Consider the following 23,067-nt stretch of genomic DNA (forward strand, 5'->3'; position numbering starts at 1 on the left):
TGTACAGAAGCTTATCCTGATTAGCAACGCTTCCCTGTGTGAGTTAGCACACTCCTTGCCTCCGGAGACTGTAACCACTGTGAGGCTGGGTGCTGAGGCTCCATTTTCTCACTGCCCAGCAGCATGGTTATTAGGGTTGCTTATTCCACAAATACAGGCTAAACTACAACGGGGCTCAGTCTTGATGATATATGATGTAAATATCCTTGTATGACAATAAGAAAGTTGAGGTCCCAAGGGAGCACTGGCTTGCCAAGGTCACTAAGCTAGTTAATGGTGAGGTGTGGACTTGAGCACACATCTCCTGACTCTAAGTCCAACATTCTTTGCTCTATGGAGTACTATCTCCGATGAATATATGTTAAATTCTTCCCACTAGTAACCTACTACATTAGCTAGTTTATTACTTAATTCTGTAAAACGCCATCAGAATTGGTACACTTAAAACAATGATATAATGGAGGGTTATTTACTTGATCAAACATAGAATGCCTTGCATGACAAATAGACTCTTTCATTTATTTTTTGTGTTTTTTTTCCATTCTTTATTTTTATTTTTTTTCATAGGTTATTGAGGTACAGGTGGTATTTGGTTACATGAGTAAGTTCTTTAGTGGTGATTTCTGAGATTTTGGTTCACCCATCACCTGAGCAGTATACACTGTACCCTACTTGTAGTCTTTTATCCCTCGCCCCCCTCCCGCCCTTCCCCCCAAGTCCCCAAAGTCCATTGTATTTTTCTTATGCCTTTGCGTCACCATAGCTTAGCTCCAACACATCAGTGAGAACATACGATGTTTGGTTTTCCATTCCTGAGATACTTCACTTAAAATAATAGTCTCCAATCTCATCCAGGTTGCTGCAAATGCCTTTAATTCATTCCTTTTTATGGTCAAGTAGTATTCCATCATGTATATATATGACAGTTTCTGTATCCATTCATTGATTGATGGGCAACAAATAGACTTAGACAGAATGATCATATATGATATGGGGTTAGACTTATTTTCACAGAGCATGGTGAATTTGTACACATGCTTCCTGGACCAGACATACAGGTGAGGGTAACATATCAATGGTTTAAGGCAGGAGTCAGCTAAGGTTCATGGGTAAAATCTGAACTAGCACCTGTTTTTAAAAATAACGTTTATTAGAAAATATTTATGTCCATTCATCTATGTGTTGCCTATGGCAGGTTTCACACAGTCTAACGACAAAGTTGAGTAGGTCCAACAGGGACTGGAAGGCCTGCAAAGCTGAAAATGTTTATTAGTTGGCCACTTACAGAAAAATGTTGCTGGCCCCTTATTTAGGAAATCCCACCAGACACGCATATCTTGGTCTCTCCACCTCTTTTTCTCCACCCCTTTGCCTTTTTCTCCTTCCTTCCACTCTCCATATTGATGGCTACAGTTCTGTGCTTTGGGAAGAAGTTCTACCTGGAAATACCAGACACCCTTCCAAAATAGTCCCATTCTCCTTACAAAGAGCCTAAAGCTTAGGAAAGACAAAGTACTTCCAAACTATATGTCAAATCTCTTTCATAATGGATCCTATTGCTGAAAATGGGATTTGAGCTGATTTAGTTTGGAGCTCAGAATGTTTTGAAGGGAAAGAAAATATTAGAAGACAGAACAAATATTTCTTGGGCATCTTTGGGTAAGACCCAGCACCTTCCACTGGGTGCTTACTCTGTGAGGCAGGTGTCAACAGCTCCATTTTATGTAAAGGGAAGCACCCACAGGTTAAAATCCAACCAGGGCCACATGGAAGGGATGACAAGGTGAGGTCAGGACACACAGCCAGGTCTGGCTGAATCTAATGTCAGTCCTATTTCTCTCATGGGATATGCTAAGAGAGAGATCTATGTACTAACACTTGTTAGAGATTTCCTCTCTCCTTCTCCTCCATGCCCCACTCCCACCACTAGCCCTCAGTGTAACCTTTTCTGCCATGCAGCCTTCTGGCCTGGTTACATGGTTCCCAGATGGCACACAGGACAGTCATACTCAAAGAACCCAGGCAGAGTGTGCTTTTCACCACCAAGGCCCTCTTGCCACTGCTGGGCATGGCCTTCCTGGTGGCCTTGAAGTAGAAAAATAGGGAGAGGTAAGGCCCCAGCTCTGCTTACCAGGAGCAGGAAAAAGAAGGGAAGAGGAGAGCAGGCCCTTTCCCAGCAGGCAGGCATAAAGCGAGATAAAACAAGAGGGGGCAGACAGAAAATCAGCCTCCATCCTGAACACCTATAAGCCAAACACTGCGCAGGTGTTTCTTTCATCCATTCACTCATCATTCATTCATTCATTCAAAATATTCACCCAGTGCCTACTATGAGCCCATCCCCCTGTGCTTGATGTTGAGGACAAAACTGGACACAAATGACAATGTGTCTATGCTCGTGAAGTTTCCAGTTCAGTGGAGGACACAAATAGTACTCAGGGAGCATATCAGTAAATGTAAAATTATAGTGGTGACCAAGTCTACAAAGGGGGGTACAGCACAGCATCTGGTATAGAATGAGACAGGGAAATTAACTCAGGTATGGACAGCTTTGCAGAAAATATGCCATTTAAGTGGAGGTGTCACGTGATGGGGGGCAGGTGAATGAGTCAAACGGCAGGGAAGAGCATTCCAGGAGACAAATGTTGTGAAGGCTGTGGCAGGACAGATGCAGGAGTGCTGGGGAAGAGGCCCTGGGGGAGAAGTGGGGTGGGGAGGGAAGGAGCAGACAGAGCCCTGGGGAGAGAGTCAGGGCAAGATCACTCAGGATTGCAGGTGTGTAGGGAGTTTCCATTTCATCCTGAAAACAAAAGGAAAGCATTGAAAGCTTCTAAGAGGAGAAACAACATGATCCCTATTTACATTTGTAAAGATGATCACTCTGGCTGCATGATTGAGAATGGACTGGAAGACAGCAAGGGAGACTTAGCAAGAGAGGACTTCTAGCAGTTTTAAAGCAAAGGATGCAGGTGGCAGGGACTAGGATGGCAGCAGTGGAGAAGGGGAGAACTTGTTGGCAGAAGTTGAAGTTATAAAGGAGATACTCATTATTTTAATCTTCACAATGACCCTGTGAAGGAAATGTAGTGACTGCATTTTAAAGATGGGAATTTGAGAATACTGGTTCATGTCCCATGGATGAAAAGAGGCAGAGCCATGTCTGAGACTCAGGCAACTTCCCAGCCTCAACTCTTTCAGGAAGCCCTCCCATATTTAGCTGCTGTTTATCATGTCTTTCTTCTCCCAAAGCTGGGATAATCTGAAATGCTCAGTTCAATAACTTTGTCTTCCAAAATCTTCTAACATCTGAAACAGTCTGAACTGCAGTGCAGGGCCCCTAACCAGTGCTGATGTAGTTGCTTCTGAGCACTCCTCTTAAATCTCTACTTAGAGATTGAAAAAGTGAGACTCGGAGACCAGCAGGGACTTGGCCAAGGTCACACAGAAACGTGGTGGCAAAGCCAGGACTGAAAATCACTGTTCCTGTCACACACAGATAGCCCCAAAGACTCAACTTCCTTCTGAGTACTTCAAAGACGGTAAAGTTGAATGTCTTTATCAAAGCCCACATGCCTCGAGATTTGGAAAACACAGCTCAGCTCCTATTTTTCAGATAGACCTGAAATGGTTACAGTGAATTCATATGGAATCCCAAATGCTATTAAATGACCATTCTCAACTAGCACAAGGAACTGCCTTTCCTGGTACTTTTATCTCTTTCTTCCCCTACCTCCTTGAACTTCATCATCTCTTCTGTGTCACAGCTGGGCTGGCTCACACACCCCTGGGCAGACTGCAGGGAACTGCTGAGTCATTGCCTTTGCTAAAGAGGAGCTGAAATGGTGATGGCAGAGGAGCAGGAGAGGACTGGGATGTTACAGGTCCGGGCAGGCCTGGGGGTGTAGGGAAGAAAGAACCCATCAGCCCAGCCAAAGGGGACAACAGAACCATTCTAGTGTCACAGTTAGACCCTAAAGGAGAGAAACAGGAAAGGGGAGTGGCACTGGACATGGGGGAGGTAAACAGGGTGCAAAGGAAGCTGAAGCTGGAAGCCAGGTATATCCCAATAACAGGAGATTCTCAGAAATATGCCCCATGTCCCATTCACACACAAGTAAGAAGAGATCTCAGAGAAGATCCACCCGTCCACTCTCCCATGTTTCAGATTGAAAAACAGAGATCTGGATAACAAAAGAGACTTTACTAAGGTCACACAGCGAGTTGGTAGCAGATCTGAGACTCCCTTCCTGTCCCCACAGTAAATCCAATGGTCCTTCTCAGCAACTTCACTCTGCCACAATTTCTCTCCCTCCCTATCTCCACCTAAATGCTTTGCAGGTTTCAAGTAATTTTAATCTTTAGAACAACTCTCTATGCTTTCATCTTAATATCCTCATTTTACAACTTAGGGAATTGATGCACAGAGACGTTAAGTTCCATGATTAATATGACATTGCCAGTAAGTGGGGGGGCTGGGATTTGAACCCACGTAACCCACCACCAGAATCCATGCTTTTAGTACTATGTTCTGTTGCTCTTATATCACCAAGGGCTCCTGGACCTCCCTTGGCTCACCTCTGTCCTGTGCCTTTTTCCCATTAAGTCAGTGAATGCTGAAGGCACCCTAACTCCTGCCCAAACTATATGAAACAGAAAAAAACAGATCACAGCCGTTTCATGAAGAATTGTGATACTTGCAGACTGAGACATTGGGTTCTAAGTTCATTTGCCTAGAACAAAGATGTTGCAGAACCAAATTCACTCTCTGTATTCAACAACAAAAAATTATAGCAGCTGCGGCAGCAACAACAACAATCTAACAACATCAAACACAGTATTAAGAAAGCTCTCCCTGTGATCCTGCAAAAAGGGTAGGGTAATTTATGCTCACTGAATCTCAGCATTCAATTCCTTCCATATTCTCTCAGTTCCCTTCCTTGTTGTCTCCTTTTCTTTTAGCATTTATCACCATCTAATAGATTTGTATTTTGATATAATACAAGCCCCACAAGAGTAGGAATTTTAAATTGTTGTTTGGTTTGTGTCCCCACTGCCTAGAAGAGTGGCATGCATGTAGTTGGTGCAGAACAAATATTTGTGGTAAATATCAAAGAAAGAAAGGAGGGAGAGAGGGAGGGAGGGAGGGACTAAGGGAGGGAGGGAGGAAGGAAGGGAGGGAGGAGAGGAGAGGAGAGGAAAGGAAAGGAAAGAGGGAAGAAGGGAGGGATAGAGGGAGAGAGGGAGGAAAGAATGAAGGGATGGAAGGAGAGAGAAAGAAAGGAGTTGCTGGGTTAAATCATTCATCTCGAGGCCGGTAGCTTGCTTTTGCTTTTCTAAGTTGAACTCCAATTTATGGGGGACATGCTCAGTGATGAATGTTTTTCCAATTATCTATAGATAGCCCAGGCCTGCTGAGGGGACCCATTGACTTCTCCAGCCCTAATTCTGACTGCTGGATTGTGTGAGGGAGAAGACCAGTCAAGAATCATCAATTGTCAACTTCTAAATCTCCAATGCAGATTCCTGGAAGCTGAGGATTGCTTCTCAGTTTTCTGGCTAAGATCAAGTGGAGAAAGCTGAGGAGCAGGAAGGAGGGAGAGGCAGATCCCACTTTTCCAATGGCTACAGAGGCTGCAAAACCTTCCCATGTAATGTGTCAATGGAAACACTCCTCCCACGTGGGGCTTTTCAGGGAAAGATGCCAGAGGTGAGGAGATAGGACAAACAACAATGAGAACTGAACTGACATTAATAATGTCTGACTTATTTTGCTTTTAGCATACACCAGGCACCATAAATTTTTTACACAGCTTAACCAAAATTCATCCACAACCCCATGAGGCAGTTACAAGGTCCAGCTTGTAGATGAAAAACTGAGGCTTACAGAAGGCAAATATAACTTGCCTAAGAGCCAAAGGAGCACACAGAAGTTATGGGGATCTGTGCTTTTGCAGTGTCCACTGTGCATGGATAGAATGCATGCAGCATGGTTTGTGAGAAAAGTTCCTCCTCCTCCTTCTCCCTGCCCCAGCTACTTCTCAGCCCACCTCTTTGTGGAGGTAGGAGAGAAGGACCAGTTTCCCTGCCACATGACCTGGACTTGTTTGTCACAGGACCTTCTTTTCAGTGGGTGGGTAAAGCCCATGGATGGATCTGCCCTTTATCACTGGCATGGAATCCATGTTTGTACCCCAGGAGGGTCTCTTCTAAGAATCCAATCTCAAACTGGCTGCTTTCCCATCCTTATGGACAATCCAAGATGAAGAATTACATTCACAGGCAATTGCCTGAAATATGCTATGTTTTCCCTTCAGAGCACGTTGAATCATCAGGGAATGATGGATCTTGGCCACAGGTTTTAGACCTTTGTGGAGTCCTGCTTCAGCGTTTGGCCATCCCCCTACGTTGAGTGCCATTGTGAGAAATAATTATGCACCAATACTGAATTTTATCTGTTGAAGAAACTATCTAGAAAGGCACACGGTATCTTATTTATACATACCAAGTTGAGGACTTTATCTCTGGTCTGGTAAGTAAAATTTCCTGAACAAATGCTTGATTCTTTCCCAATAACCCTGTACATTTTATTTCTGAGTATGTTTCCCTTCACACTTTGGCTGCCAGGAATTTCTTACTTAAATTGCCAGCCTCTTCTAAGAACTACAAAACAGTATGGCAGGGATTATTCTGCATCAACCCAACCTGGGTTTGAATAATTTTCCTTATTCTTATTTTCATATTAATATGATTAATTATTTCATTTCCTGTTTTGAAGTTTTAAAAATCTGCATAAACCAAAAACAATTCACAATACTTTTTGAAGAATAAGGTAGGACAGAAAGCAAATAATGAATAAGCCAGGAAAAGCATTATACTGAAGGTCACCCATATAGCCAGGGCAGCAGATAACTAAGCTCAGTTTTAACCAGATGGGGACCAGGTTAGAGAAGATTTAGGATTTGCTAGTGAAGACAAAATCTGATTTCCAGGATTTCCTTCTACAAACTCTGGTTCTGGAACCTTCCAAGGACACCATTACCTTTGCTGCGGCGGCGACTGCGGTACTGCTCCGTGTAGAATGTCAGCTGCGTTTCATCGTCTGCCTCTGAGCCCGACGTCCCCTTGGCTCTCCCAAAGCTGATTCCTCCTGTGAGTAAGCACAGTCTATCAGTTAGCCTCCCAGGCCTCCAGAAGTTTGTGAGATTCCTCAACCATCCCAGAGATCAGCAATCCCATCCCCAGACTTTTCTCTGTAAATCCCAAGCAACCCAGGAGTCAGTGTGATAAATGGAAGGAGTTCATGCTCTGCAGTGAAGCAGATCTTGGGTCCAAGCATGACTCAGCAGCTTCTGAGCTGTGTAACCTTGAAGAGAAAACACACCTTTCTGAGCCCTGGGTTCTGTCTCTCTAAAATAGGGATAAAACTATTCACCTTTTGAGATTGCTTTGAAGATTAAAGGAGATGTAATATATAAAATACCTGGTCCACATACATCCTAAACAACTGATAGCTATTGTTGCTTTTGGTGATAAGCAAACAGTCTAGAAAACACTCTAGACAACTTAATTTTAACCACATTTCAATAAAGTGCTTACTATATGCCAAGTTCAGAGCAAGACGCTGGAGATACAAAGATAAATAGGACTCAGTCTTTGCCAGGCAGGGGATCATAAGCTAGTCAGGAGGACAAATGGAATCCTAAGGAGCCTTAAACCTAATTCATGCCTTCTGTTTACCACTCAATGAGGTGCTAGGAATATGGGGGAGTGCAATTCATTTCAACACAGAGGGCCTGAGAAGGTTTCATGCAGGAGCGAAGATTTAAGTCAGGTCTTGAGGGATGGATGGGCCTGCACTGGTAGAAAAAGGACTTCCAGCAGAGGTACCAGCTTCAGCACCCTCAGGAATGGGCCATGTGGGTGGTCAGGGGCAACACTAAGTGGAGAAATGACTGGGAAGACACACAGGGGGAGGCCTTGGATGCCAGACGGAGGATAGGGAGCTTTACTTTTGGTTTCATGGAAGGTTCTGGAGCAAGAGTATGAATTGGCCAGCCATGGTATATACAAGGAAGAACACTCCAGTGGTACCTAGGCTGCAGGATGGGTGCCAGGCAGGGTAAGCAGCCAGGAGGCTCAGTGACCACCTAGGTGAATGGAGGTCAGGGCTTGCAGGAGGGCCTGTGCAGCGAGTATGGGAGGAGGAGATGAGTGCAAAGGGTGCTTCAGAGACAAACTCAGAGGACTGTGGAGGGAAAAGGGCAACGATTCATATGCTGTGAACAGCTGATTGTAGAAAGGATAAAAAAGAAGTCTAAAAGCAATTATGCCACAATACTAATAGCATTAATTCCAAAGAGAGAAATACGGGTATGTTTTATTGTTATCTTTGTGCTTTCTGCTTTTTTAATTGCTTAAAGGATTGGTAAATTATTTACTCTAGAGAAGAAATAACCAGGAGAGAGAGCCTCTGAGGATGTTGGGGGTGAGTAGATGGGCACGGGAGAATAAGGACTTTGGTATTTAAAATTGTTTCATTGATGGGGCTTCAGACATCTACAGCCATAGCCTTTCTGGGAGGAGACTTAAGAATCTGGTAAAAATGGTTGTCCTGGATGGAGAATTAAGTGGCTGAAAGATGGGAACAGAGGGAGGCTACTTTTCTCTGTAAACTCTTTGCATCTTTTCAATCAAGCACCATGCAAACCTATTACCTATTCAAAAATTTCAGCTGAGGAAAAGAAAAACATACATTAGAGGGAAATGTTATTCAATTCACGAAAGGATTTATTATGTAATTTCCTCAGGTAGGGTATTTGAAATGGCATTCAGTATACAGAAATTCTACTTGCAGACACTTTTTCTGCAATATGGTTATTACACATTCATTCTTTCTAGCAACATTGTTGCACAATCTGCTATGTACCTAGAAGATTTGTAGACATTATTGCTGACAATCCTCATCATGATATACACATAAGAGTGGTGTAATTAACAAACTAGATAATAAAGCAAAGATGCAAAGACATGCTTAGACATGCAAAGTTACTTGCATAGTCACACAGCAGATGACTAGGAGAGTTAAGCTTCAAGGCTAGTCTGTCCAACTCCAAATTCGGTCTCTCTGTAATATACGCATTGCTTTCCTTAAAACCACTCACGAGCGAACCCTGAAAGAGCAGATCATCCTTCGAGTGTCAAGATGCTAAGTACAGCATTCAGAGCTTTGTATACAACATCTCATTCCGAATTCATACTACCCTTAGGAGAGAGGCATCATTGTGCCTACTTTACAGATGAGGCAAGTGATGCTCAGAAAAGAAAAATGATTTGCTAATAATGAGTGAAAGTGGACTTCGAAACCAGGTGGAACTAACGCCCAAGCTCAAATTTCTAGCCACTTATGATGCTGCCTCTCAGTTTAAGGCTCTGTAAAATTGAAAGATTAATATCTGCCTCCCCACACCCATCCTTCCTTAAGACGGTATGTTCTAATGAGTGGGAAAGTACAAAGGACGACAACATTTGATCTTTGTCCCAAAATGTGTCATCAGGCAAGGTCTGTCCCGGAGCCTTCGTGCACACTTCCCCAATCCCCAGCAACTAAAAGCCGGGCCTGGAGACATCAGGAGACTTCAGATTTCAGATTCTGCCAGATGCAGTTCTCCATTTAAAGGCTTAGCTTTGAAATGGAATTGGCAGGGACCTCATGGAGATTTTGGAAGTGACTGGAGAGCAGAGGTCCCCAGAAGCCAGTAGGGCTTTTAAAATTGCCATTAAAATATTTCACTGTTAAAAAAAAAAAAAAGAAGAAGAAGAAAGAACAAAGAAAAGAAGGGAGAAGGGCTGGGCATGATGGCTCACACCTGTAATCCCAGCACTTTGGGAGGCCAAGGCGGGCAGATTGCCTGAGCTCAGGAGTTCGAGACCAGCCTGGGCAACACGGTGAAGCCCCGTCTCTACTAAAATACAAAAAATTAGCCAGGTGTGGCAGCATGTACATGTAATCCCAGCTACTTGGAGGCTGAGGCAGGAGAATTGCTTGAACCCAGGAGGTGGAGGTTGCAGTGAGCCGAGATCAAGCCACTACACTCCAGCCTGGGTGACAGAGCAAGACTCCGTCTCCAAAAAAAAAAAAAAAAAAAAAAAAAAAAAGGAGGGAGGAAGACTTTTGTTCGTCTATACATAATTCTTGGCCAAAGCAAAAATGAAGGCATCTGATAAAGTCATTCTCTTATGTTCAGAAAACATCTGCCATACTCTCTGCTATGTCTGGAGCCACAGAGCAAAAAGGAGGGTCTATCCTTGTTAGGAGGCCACCCAAGACTCTTCCCACAGCCCCTTGGATGCCATAGCCACACTTTGAAACATTTCAGCAAAATTCTCACTCCCTTCCTTCCTTCCAACCTCCACTTTATCTTCCCTCCCATCCTAAACACATGACCTGTTATGCCCCTACCATGGTGAATAAATCTGGCTTACAGGAATCAGACTTTATTCTTTCCCTACTGGAGCAAGATAGACAGAGTGACAGAAAAGTCACCAGGCAATTCTAATGTAAGAAAAGCTAACACTTGCATAGCGCGGTATCTCTTCCAGGCACTATTCTAAAGCCTTTACATGGGTTGACTCATTTCATACTTACAAGAACCCTAGGAGATAGGTTACTACATTTATTCCCATTTCAGTTGGTGAGAAAATGAAGGCACGTGGAAATTAAATATTTTGTCCAGGGTCACAGCTTGTAAGTAGCAGAACCACGATTCAAATTCAGACAGTGGTGGGTAAATCTATTCCTTTTTTACAATGCTGGTTTATAATAAAATATGAACAAATACTTTGTTTAATATGCACAGCCATCCCTATAAGGACTGTATCATGAGTTTTGGTTTCATAGATGAATAACTGTCTCAGAGGGGTGATATGAGGTAGTAAGTGGGAGAAATGGGATTGAAATTTGGTCTGTCTACCTGCAAAGCTTGCTTCGTACCTAATACAACCAGGGAAAGTGTGCGTGTCTGTGCCTATGTGTGCACACACACATGCATGTATATGGATGTAGAGGGCTGGCAAATGCTTGATATGTTAACCACTAAGGATTAGCAGTTCTCTTAATTGACTCCAACACCTGGACCTGTTTTCTTGTAAGAACTCTAATCAGGCTTAGCAAGATCTTTGTGACTCTCCCATCTTTCCACATGTCCAGGCACAGCGACCACACCCCTACAACTACCATAAGGGTTTCCATAAAGGCTTTCCCTTCTGGTCAAGCCTCCATTTCCAAACTCTTCTGACCTTTATTCCCTTCTTGTAAGTACTAAAGTACCATGTGTTCAGAGTGAAAACTGAGGCTCAGAAACAGTGTCTATAAACCAGGTTCAATAGAAATATAATGCAAACCACATATGCCATTTTAAATGTTCCAGTAGCCGCATTAAAAGGGTAGACATAAAAGTTCAAATGAATTTCCAGAATATGTTGCATTTCACTCAGTATATTAAAATATTATATTAACATGAAATTAACATAAAGTTATTACCAAAGTATTTTATATATTTTTCATAAGTCTTCAAAACCCAGTGTGCATTTTGTGCTTACAGCACATCACAATACAGACAAGCCACATTTCAGGTGCTCACCATATTGGAGAACACAGTTCTAGACATATTTGTACAACAAATATTACTGAGCATAATTAACGGCAAGGATCTGAGTACAAGATGAAGATGAATAAGCCACGACCTCCACTAAAATGTTCAATCTTAAAAAACAATTTGGATTTTTGACCTGGATGAAAAAATGGCACAGCTGGGATTCTGTTAAACAACAGTATCTATGGTCCCTACTCTCAAGGCACTTGGAGTCTAGTTAGTTTCTATATTTGTTTATCCATGAGCCAAGGGAAGTAACGGACTTCAGTAGAAAGAAATTAAGTTACTGGAGTCAGACATGAGTTCTAGTTCTTTGATTCACTTATTAGCATATGGCCTTGGACAGGGCATTTGATCTCTCTGATCTCATCTTTAAAAGGGGTACAAGAACTCAGCTCAATGGTTATTATTGGGAAAAGAGTATGTTGCATGTAAACATTCTGCACAAAGACCAAGAAGTGAGAGTCAGGGCACATTCCTCAATTACTTGATGCTTGTCTGTGTTTAACAGAATGAAAGGGAGGAAGTGCTGCTGGTTTGAGGTGCCCCCTGACTCTTCTGCCTGCTGTGACATCCTGGGGAGGTGGCAGCCACCCAAGGCATACAGCCTCTGAGTATCCATATAATCTGAAGGGGCCACAGGCCAATTACAGTCTGACTTGGAGGTGATTCAGATGGCTAGAAAAGGTCCCCCTCTGTTACCATTTTAATATAAAATTGGTGATTTAGTGCAATAAAATGCAGCCATTAATTACACAGGGCTGCTCCCGTACTTCCATTTAGGGGCTGAGAGAAAGTGAGAATGGTTAGAGACCGGCAAGAGAAAAGAAGAGGTAATCTATCTGCTGGAACCAGCAGCCTTTCTATCCTTGCTCCTTGGGCCCTTGGTTCTTCTGGTACCACAGAGCCTGAGGTGGAGCCATTAAGAAGGTGAGCTAAACACATGCCACAGTGTGATAAGTACTGCCCCAGGTACCTTACATGCAATATCCCTCCTACACCTCACAAGGGGTCTGAGATGTAGGAGTTAATCCCATTTTATAGGTGGACAAATAAATATTCAGAATCTCACTGTTGCTTAATCAAAATCACACAAATGGCCGAGCCCAAATTTGAATCTGACGTATGTCTGATTCAAAAATGCTCTGTTCTCATAAAAACATGCTTACTGTCATTAGTCAATAGAAAATGCAAACCGAAACCATAGATATCACATCATACCCACTAGGTGGGTGATAATCAAAATAGTGGAAAATAGCAGATGTTGGTGAGGTTGTAGAGACGTTGGAACCCTCATACATTGCTGCTGGATATGCAAAATGGTGCAGCCATTGTGAAAACCACTTTGGTGGTTCTTTAAGAAGTTAAACACAGAATTACCACATGACGCAGGATTTCCACTCCTAGGTATATACCTCCAGCCCCAAAACTGAAGATAGGGCATTCAAACAAGTATCTGTACATGAATGTTCATAGCAGCACTATTTACAAGTCGAAGGGTACAAACGACCCAAATGTCAGTCACCTGATGAATGGATGAACAGAATGTGGTATATAGACATAGAATATTTTTCAGCCATAAAAAGGAATACTGATACATGCTACAATGTGGATGAATGTTGCAAATATTTTGCTAAGTGAAAGAAGCCAGACATTAAAGGTAACATAGTATATTCATATTCTATTTATATGAAATATCCAGGATAGCTAAATCCATAGAGATGGAAGTAGACTAGTGGTGGCTAGGGCTGGACAGAGGAAAATGGGAATGAGGGGTAACTGTTAATAACTATTGAGTTTCTTTTAGGGGTGGTAGAAGTGTCTTGGAACTGGACAGAGGTGATGGTTGTACAACCTCGTGAACGTACTAAATGCCACTGAATTATACACTTTAAAATGATTTATTATTATTATTATTGAGACAGAGTTTCACTCTTGTTACCCAGGCTGGGGTACAGTGGCATGATCTCAGCTCACTTCAACCTCTGCCTCCTGGGTTCAAGCGATTCTCCTGCCTTAGCTTCCTGAGTAGCTGGGATTACAGGTGTGCATCACCATGCCCAGCTAATTTTGTATTTTTAATAGAGACGGGGTTTCACTGTGTTGGCCAGGCTGGTCTCGAACTCCTGACCTTAGATGATCTGCCTGCCTTGGCCTCCCAAAGTGCTGGGATTACAGGCATGAGTCACCATGCCTGGCCAATTAATGATTAATTTTATCTTATGTGAATTATATCTCACAAAACGTAAAAAAAGAAACCCACTTTTTTTTTTTTTGTAATATCACTAAATTAGTGATAGAACCATAAATGGGGAATGTGAGAGCTGTGAGAGAGACAGGGAGAGGGAAAGTTGTGGCACAGAGTGGAAGAATTACATAACCACCTTGAAAGAATCAAGAGCTCAGACCTCTGGAGTCCTAGCCCAGTGTGTGGGGATGCAGAAGGTGACCATTCAGTTTGTCCAAGACCACATGTTCACCTAAAATCATCACAATACTCACTCATTTGTTTATGCATTCTTTAAACAATCATTTACTCAGGGCCCATGCTGTCCCAAACACTGTCTAGGTACTGAAGATAAAGCCTCAATAAAACAGACAAAAATTACTGATTTATTGGAGTTTGCTTTCTAGTAGAAAAGCATTTTAGATATTCTTGGCATGCCATTCTAGGGCTTAGCAAAGCCTTCTACATGAGAATTCTTACCTCAATTTTGCTGCTAAATAAATGAAGATATTCAGAGATATTTAAAGGCTTCCCCTAGATGGCATAGATATTTGGTGGTAAACTAGGAATTTGACCCCAGGTGTGCTCTGGGGCTAATCAGGGCATCCGAACAACATGAAAGTCATGTTATGGAAAAGTATGGAGCAAGATGATACAAGGTCTTTTCTGGGCCTATGAGAGTTAACTCACTGCTCTTCTTTTGCAGTCTACCTTCTATTCTTGTGCTGCCCTGTCCACAGACCTGCTCTGCCAGCCTCAACAGGCCCAGCCCTCCACACTCCATCTCCTGCTCTTGCTATCATGATGGATGGTGGTGACATGTTAAATTATTCAGGCTCCATGTCTTCCTCAAGCTGGTGACAGTGATATTGCATTTTTAGATTACCCAGAACTGTGCCAGATAAAGAAATATGTGGTTCAGGAATGGAAAAACCCATCTGACCCCCAACCATCTAGGGAATACAAATGGTCCCAGTCATAGAAAAAGGACAGAAGTGGGTAAACTTCCCACACCCCCTATACCACACAACTCACAAATGCTCTGAGCTCTAGAGCTAAACCACAAATGTTCATACACATTCACTTCTCAGAGATGTTTTGACCACAACTGCTACCTGCCATCAGGCACCTGCTATAGGCCAGGCACAGTGCCAGGCACTTTACCCAGAGGTTACTATGCTATTCCTCCAAATGTGGCCGGGAGAGGTGGAGCTCCTTACTTGTGGTCACCCAGCCAGCTAAGTGGAAGGATATGGATTCAAACCCTGGTTTGTCTGATCCCCCAGGGAAGAAATTTCTGCGGCATTCTTGGGATTCATGCTGAATTTTTAAAATGGATTTTTATGGTGAAAACCTATATATGATAAAATATAGCTAAACCTGATTGTTTATAATTTCAGGGAAAGAATAAGAAATAACTGAGAGGTCCATTTACAGAAGACTGATGAAAAAATCATAGCATATAGTCTTTCATAAGACCATTGAAAACAGTGACATAGATCTAAATTATAGACATACAAACCTCTCCATGACATACTTTTGGGTAAAAAAATATGCAGAGAAGAATACAAAGAGGGACTCCACTTGTGTAAATTTATACATGCTTGCTCATATTTGGTATGAAAATGCCATTCTGTGTATGTAATAAAAATAAAGAAGAAAAAAGTAAAAAGTCATTCTGAGATGTCATGATCTAAGGTTATGACCAAAGTTTTAAGAAGCATATAATAAAACATATTTTAAAAACAACAGTATTCTGTTTTTAAAGTGCACACATAAAATATATGTAAATACACACATGCAAAAACATATTGAAGGAAACATATGAAGGTGTTACGGTAGTCTTTCTCTGGATGATAAGATTTAGGTGTGCTTTAAAACATTTCTTATTGTTGCTCCTATGCATTTAAAAATTCTCCTCCAATGAACTTCTAATACTTGCTAATAAAAAAAGATACCTAATAAAAGCTTTGCTTATTTTTTTAATAAGTACTCTTTATTGCTGCAGTTTAAACCCATTACTCACTTGACCTTTAACGTAATATGGCCATCTCAGAGGGGGATCATTCCATCACCCAAGAAAGGAAATGACCCAATTTATCCCTGAATTTTGGCTTAAATAACTACTTATGAGGGAGAAGCTCACCAATCTAGCTTAACTCACTCTTCCAGGGAAGTAACACTTTGTCTTCTTGAACATCCCACTCCTCCCTGTGGGATGGTATATTTTCCAAATGGGGCCATAACAAAATCTCCCATCCTGCCTTCTCTTTTGCAATGAGACCTTTGCCACACCCCCATCAAAGGCAGAGTCTCATTTCCCTGCCCCCAAATCTAGGCTGGCCTTAGGAACGTAACTCTAATCTACAGAATGCAGAGGAAGTGACTCTGCAGGATTTCTAGAGATAGAACCTGAAAAGCAATAAAGCTTTTGCCTGGCTTTCTAAAAACACTGGTTCTCTAGATGTTTCCTCTTAGGAAAACTGCCACGGTGCTGTGAGATTCTTAGCCACATAGAAAGGCTATGTGTAAGTGGTTGAGTCAAGAGTCTCAGCTAAGCCCAGCATTTAAGACATCCCACCCTATCCCAGGTGGCAAAAACATGAGAGAACCTTCTAGTTGATTCTACCCCCTGCCATCTGTTACCCGTGGATGTTTTGAGTTTTCCAAGCTGAAGTCCAGTCCTTGTGGAACTGAGATAATTCACCTTTCCTTTATCATTATGACTCCCTGACTCCTGGAATCCGTGAGTATAAGATTGTTGCTTTAATGCACTAGCTTTGGGATGCTATATCATGCAACAATAGGTAAACAGAACACTCCCCTTTTCCAGTCCTACAAAAATCTTCACACTCTTTCCAAGTTATCACCATATGGCAGCCTGGACAATGGGAAGATGAGCTGGTGTGGTGTCCAGAGACCCTGGTCCTAGGTCTGTCCTGTTCCTGACATACGATGTGACTGAAAAAGATATTATCATCTCACAGATATTGCATAACAGCTAATACTTTTACTCTCTTCCCAAACATAGCAGCTCATTTGACATTCACAATAACTGGATGAGATGGGCATTGCTATTCTCACTTGAAAGATGAGGACACGGAGGGTCAGAGACACTACAGATGCCTTGGTCAAGGTCCCATAGCTCATAAATGGCAGAGCAGAGAGGAGAATATAGAACCAATTCTGGAAGCTACAGTAGAGTAAGGGGGCAGATTTGAGTATCTGAGGTTGGTCAGGTATTAAGTTCCGTGAAATTTCCACTTTCTAGATTCCGTCCAGACTTTTGAAATGGTGGAGTCAGACTGCTAGCTTCCCTATATGATCGTCCTCAGTCATCTGAGGTTGCTTATGTGCCCATTCACAATCTTTTCATCCAAGCTACATATTTCTTTTCTTCTTTTTTTTTTCTTTTGAGACAGAATCTCGTTCTGTAACCCAGGCTGGAGTGCAGTAGCACAATCTTGGCTCACTGCAACCTCCGCCTCCCATTTTCAAGCTATTCTTGTGCCTCAGCCTCTTGAGTAGCTGTGATTTTTGTATTTTTAATAGAGACGGGGTTTTGCTGTGTTGGCCAGGGTAGTCTCAAACTCCTGGCCTCAAGTGACATCCACCCACCTCAGCCTCCCAAAGTGCTGGGATTATAAACGTGAGCCACTGTACCCAGCCCAAGCTACATATTTTTATTAATTCCTTCAGCCATTCCTTATATGTTTAAAAATAATAATTTTTGAATTATAAAGTCAGTACATATTTATTGTAGAAATGTTTTCAAAAATAAGAAAGGCACAAAGAAGAAAATAATAATCAAGTCAAATTTTATTACTCCCAACTGACTTCTCTTACTTTGAGATTTTAACAGTGCATTTATATGCATACGTTTTTACAACTAGGTTTCATTGTCTTGTTACTTGAGCATATCCTGTGAATTTTGTAAAAAATATCCATCTATCTATCTATCTATCTATCTATCTATCTATCTATCTATCTATCTATCTACCGATACATTTATTTATGCTAGGAATACATATTGGGGTTAAATTATATACCTGACAACTTTTTCTATTATGTAATTTACATATGTCATATGTGTGTCTGTGCATGTGCACACATCTAGATTTATATGTACAAAATATTCATCTATACATGTATCTATACCTACATATACCCAAATGATACTGGTGATTTTCTCTGAATATTGAGATGTTCTTCTTATCTTTTTTCCTTTTTGTGAGAAAATAAATATAGATTGTTTATGGAATTAAAGCTAATTAAAATGTCATAAATATTATCATTCCATTAAGTATTCATCTTCGATATCACCTAATGCCTGAAAAGTTCTACTATTGACATAGTAGAATTACTATGTCAATGTACTGCTTATTTAACCAATTTCTTATTGTTTAAATTTTACATTGTTTCCAGTTTTTCACTATTTTATCACACATTCTTACAGGTAAATATTTCTACACATCCCTATGCATCTCCATGTAGAAATTTCTTGAGTGTTGAAAGAGAAATTGATAGGTCAAAGGGTTTTGACATAGTTAAGGTTTTTTGATCTATATTGTCAAGACACCCTCCCGAAAGGATATACCAATTTTATCCCAATCAGCTGTATATGAGTGACTATTTCACTGTATCTTCTGTAACACTGGGTATTACATCATTGTTTTCAAATCTTAGTAATTTTGATATGCATCCCATATTTCAAATTCATTCTGCCATATCCTTTTTAAAACAGTTCAATTTTCTCACATTCTTTTTGCGTTTTGATGTCCAGAATTGGGCATGCTAATCCAGGTGTGATCTGACCCGCATAGAGCAATAATGGACTACACCTCCCTCTCTCTGAACACAAGACTTATAGTAATGCAGCCCAAGCCTGCTTCAGCTTTATTGGCAGCTGACTTACATTCAACATGCCCTCAGTTCCTTGTTGACATGCACTGCAAATAAATCTGGTCTTTCCTATCATGTATTTGTAGAATTGATTTTTCTAAACCAAAGTAAAGAACGTTTTGTACTACCAAATTGTATCTGTATATTTCAACCCTTTCTTCTAGTCTCTCAAGATGCACTTTTTTGGTCCTAATCTTCTGATCTCACAGTTGCACTATTCCCTGACTACATGCTCTTTATGAATTGAATAAACCTGAAAAGGAGCAGGAGGTAAGAAAGGGAACAATAGTGACTGACTGCCTGCTACATGTCAAGCAACAGGACTAAACATTTATGTATGGTACAATCATTGAGTACACATAAGACTGCAATTAAGTTGATGCTGATATCCATGTGTTAAATATCAATAAATTGATATCTTCAGGGATTGTCTTGAGCAAGATTGCACAGCCAGTACAGAGACGGGGTTGGTTGGGAAGTTTAACTGTGGCCCTTGTTATTCCCAGTATTCCATGCTAGGTATTCCTTTCTTTAAGACATTGACATTCATGTTGGAATAAAACTTGACAGCTAATGGGCAGAGAACCCTCTTCAGGGTGACATCAGACTGTGAATGAAAACTCTTTGAGAACATGTAATTGAATAAAAGTAAACCATCTTGACTATACTATCAAGCAGCCTACAATTGTGCCCTTTGGAAAAAAACAAAACAAAACACACACACACACATTTTGTTCATTCAATCTGTTGGGAGCCCATAATGTGCCTAGAAGTGGATATGCACTGGGAAGTGAAACAGAAATAGTTTCTGCCATCAGAGAGCTTACATTTAATTGGGAAGATTGAATATTCAAATAAACACATGCAGAAATTAACATACTTGTGAGAACCAGAGAGTTCTCACTAGGGAAAACCTAGCATGGAATCCTGGGAATAGAAAGACACTTAACTTCCCAACAAACTCCATCTCCATACTGGCTGTGTGACCTTGCTTTGTCAAATATCTTGGGTGCATTCAGATATCTGGTATCTGTGGTATATCCCTGATCTTCCCATGCAACAAACCAACCCAAATAGAAATGCAATACATCTGGCATAATTTTTCTTCATGAACCCATGATGGCTCCTGGTGCTCCCAACTTCCCTTCACATATTGACCATGTAAATTTGACAAACCCACCTCATTGTACTTAAGAATCATAATCAAGATTCAATAGTGCTTCACCATTTATTAGTAAGCTGGATAAAATCTGTCCTTCCGGCTGGGCATGGTGACTCACGGCTGTAATCCTAGCAGTTTGGGAGGCCGAGGTGGGCGGATCACTTGAGGCCAGGAGTTTGCAGGCTGGCTAACATAGTGAAACCCCGGTCTCTACTAAAAATACAAAAATTAGCTGGGCGTGGAGCTACATGCCTGTAATTCCAGCTACTCAAGAGGCTGAGGCAGGAAAATCGCTTGAACCTGGGAGGCAGAGGTTGCAGTGAGCCGAGATCTTGCCACTGCACTCCAGCCTGGGTGACAGAGGGAGACTCTGTCTCAAAAAATAAATAAATAAATAAATAAATAAATAAATAAATAAACAAACACAGAGGGAGACCCTGTCTCAATAAATAAATAAATAAATAAATAAATAAATAAATAAATAAATAAAAATAAATCTGTCCTTCAATAGAATTTTGGAAACTCTTGTTCCTGCCTTGATTTCTCCAAGATTACACCCAACTCTCTGGTTCTGAAAACATCTCAAGATTATTTTAGCCCCTGGAAGTAATTTGATTGGGTCTAGAGATGGAAATCAAGGCAGCCACTTCAAAGTAAATACTTAATACTTCTGTGTTAGAATTCCACTTCTTATAAAATATCTTTATTCTCCCTTTCTTAGTTTTCAGATGTTTTTCTTGATGTGTGACAAATCTGACAGAATCAGAATGAACTTAGTTCTTTACTTTCATCTGGTAATAAAGTTTCAGTTGTTTCATCCAATAAGACAACGATTTTCTTATTCTTATTGTTCCAAAAGCAATTTTAAAAGTTTGTTTTACCTTTGCTTATTTTCTTTCAAATTTGTCCACCATGCATTGACAATTTTGAAGCCTCAGCCTTTCCGGGAGTAGTCTCATGAGTTTGGGCTAAACTGTTTCACATCTTTGGCCTTTTCTGTCATCTTTTAGTTTCCTATACAAGTATATCTTCTCCCTCTATGCTTCCCAATTTCCCTGCTCTTTTTAATTGTCTGTGATTATTTGTTCAGAATTTTATTTTTCAGAGTCTTCTCTGCATTACGCCTATTTCACGTTGGAATCTGCTGCCATAGAACCAGGAAGATCTATCCTCTGCCATTAAAATGTTATGTACGTATATGTTCATAAATTTTTGGTTATAATTTTTCATCTTTTGAAATAAAAAAGTTATTTCTTGCTTTAATAATATCCAGTGCTGTCTGGATATTATTTTATGAAATGATTTTCCTAAATTGCTGCAAGCAGTGCAAATTTATACGGTCCTTTTGGGAAGCAATTTGGCAATATAAAAAAGAACCTTAAAAAATGCCCATCCATTTTGACCTGCTTCTGGGAATTCACCATAAGGGACCCATCCTAAACACAGGATGGGCTTTATGCACTGTTATACTCATTGCAACATTACTTATAAATATTGGAAAATGGAAAATCGCCTTAATGTCCAACTTGAGGGGAATGGTTAATGATGTTAGAATATTAGGCTTTGATGATGATGATAAAATAATGTAGAAAATACTTATATTTCAATACAAGTTTTAAGAAAGGGGATAAAAACACAAATCCTATGTTAACAAAATGATTAATATCAAATACAGAGGAGGTTCTGCATATGGTACAGAGGAGTACACTAGTAACAGACCTATCCTTGTGCAGATAATAATGATACATTCTGGACAAAATGCCAAAAATACTACCTGAGGGCTCCTGGAAGTAAATAAAAGCAGGCATATTTTGGAAAGAAGTTGAAAAGTAGAGGAAGTAGCCAGCACAGGATGAATTTCTCATTTTCAAGGTTCTTCCTTTGAGGGTAGTCTACACTTACAGCATAGCTCAGGGAACCTGAAGCAGCAGGAGTAAGTTTGCCATTGTCTGGACTGAGGACCCAGTGGATGGATCCCAGATCAAGTAAAGCCAGCAGAGAGTGAGGGAAGAATCAAGAAAAGGAGAGACCCAGAGAAGGGGAGCCCACAATCTGTGTATAATCTCTGCCCATATCTCCGGCTGACCTCTGGACTACACATGTGAAAGGCAGGCCCTGACAGGCTCAGCTGAAGATAATAAAACACGGAGATTTGAGCTGCTGCTCACCAAAGGCAGGACAGCTGAAGTCCAGCCAAATTAACTGCCTTCAAAAACAAAACATGAGCATTAAAGAAAAATAACAAAACCCAAGAGTCTTCATAAAATAAATTCACAATTTCCAAAGTTAAATCCAAAATTACTCAACATATGGTAAACCAGGCAAGTTTCATTCATTCCCAAGGGAAAAGACAACCAGCAAAGGCCAACTCTAAGATGACCCAGATGTTGAAATTAGCAGACAAGAACTTTAACAGCAATAGCTGTGATCAGTTGGGTAAAGGAAATGGTGATTGTAATGACTAAAAATGTGAGGACTATTGGCAGGAAAAAACTATATCTACAAATATATGCACCAAATAGATATTTTAGAACTGAATATGTATAAAATAAAAAAAAACACTGGATGGGCTTAATTAAATGAAGAAAATAATCAATGGCTTTGCAGATACATTAACAGAACTTTTCCAACTCCCCAATCTGAGAAACGAAGTAAGAAAAATTAAACCATGTCTAAAGGACCCATGGGACAATATCAAACAGTCTAAATACAGATAAGTGGAGTCTCAGAGAGATATAGAATAATAAAAATAAATAAAGGCTAGAATTTACCAAATTTAATGTAAGATATAAATTATCAAATTCGCAAAGCTCATGGAAAATCAAACATGATTTAAACATGGGAAAAAGAAAGAGTTGCACATCATAGTCAAACTGCTGAAAATGAAATATATATAGACACCCTTGCTTTAGCCATTTCAATAAAGCAAGAAAAAGAAAAAGCTTAAAGTTTGAAAGGAAGGAATGCAACTGTATTTTTTAAAGATGACATGATTATTTATAAAAGTAAGCACAAAGAATATACAAAACAACTATTAGAATAAATTACTTTAGCATGATTGAAATATAAATGGTAAATATACAAAAGTTAATTGTATTTCTACATACTGGCAGCAAAAGCTAAAA

The 23,067-nt window shown here is 40.6% G+C and overlaps 1 protein-coding gene across 5 annotated transcripts in view; it reads right to left on the reverse strand.

The window, feature by feature from the left end:
- ASTN2 (astrotactin 2) overlaps positions 1-23,067 on the reverse strand; it is a 983,906-nt gene that overhangs the window by 655,027 nt on the left and 305,812 nt on the right. For all 5 annotated transcript variants that reach the window (XM_031014728.3, XM_031014726.3, XM_031014725.3 and 2 more), the window contains one exon: positions 7,040-7,147. In XM_031014728.3, coding sequence (XP_030870588.3) covers positions 7,040-7,147 — 108 coding nt within the window. The remainder of the gene's footprint in view (positions 1-7,039; positions 7,148-23,067) is intronic.

This window comes from Gorilla gorilla, chromosome 13 (assembly GCF_029281585.2).
Source record: "Gorilla gorilla gorilla isolate KB3781 chromosome 13, NHGRI_mGorGor1-v2.1_pri, whole genome shotgun sequence".
Taxonomy (NCBI): domain Eukaryota; kingdom Metazoa; phylum Chordata; class Mammalia; order Primates; family Hominidae; genus Gorilla; species Gorilla gorilla.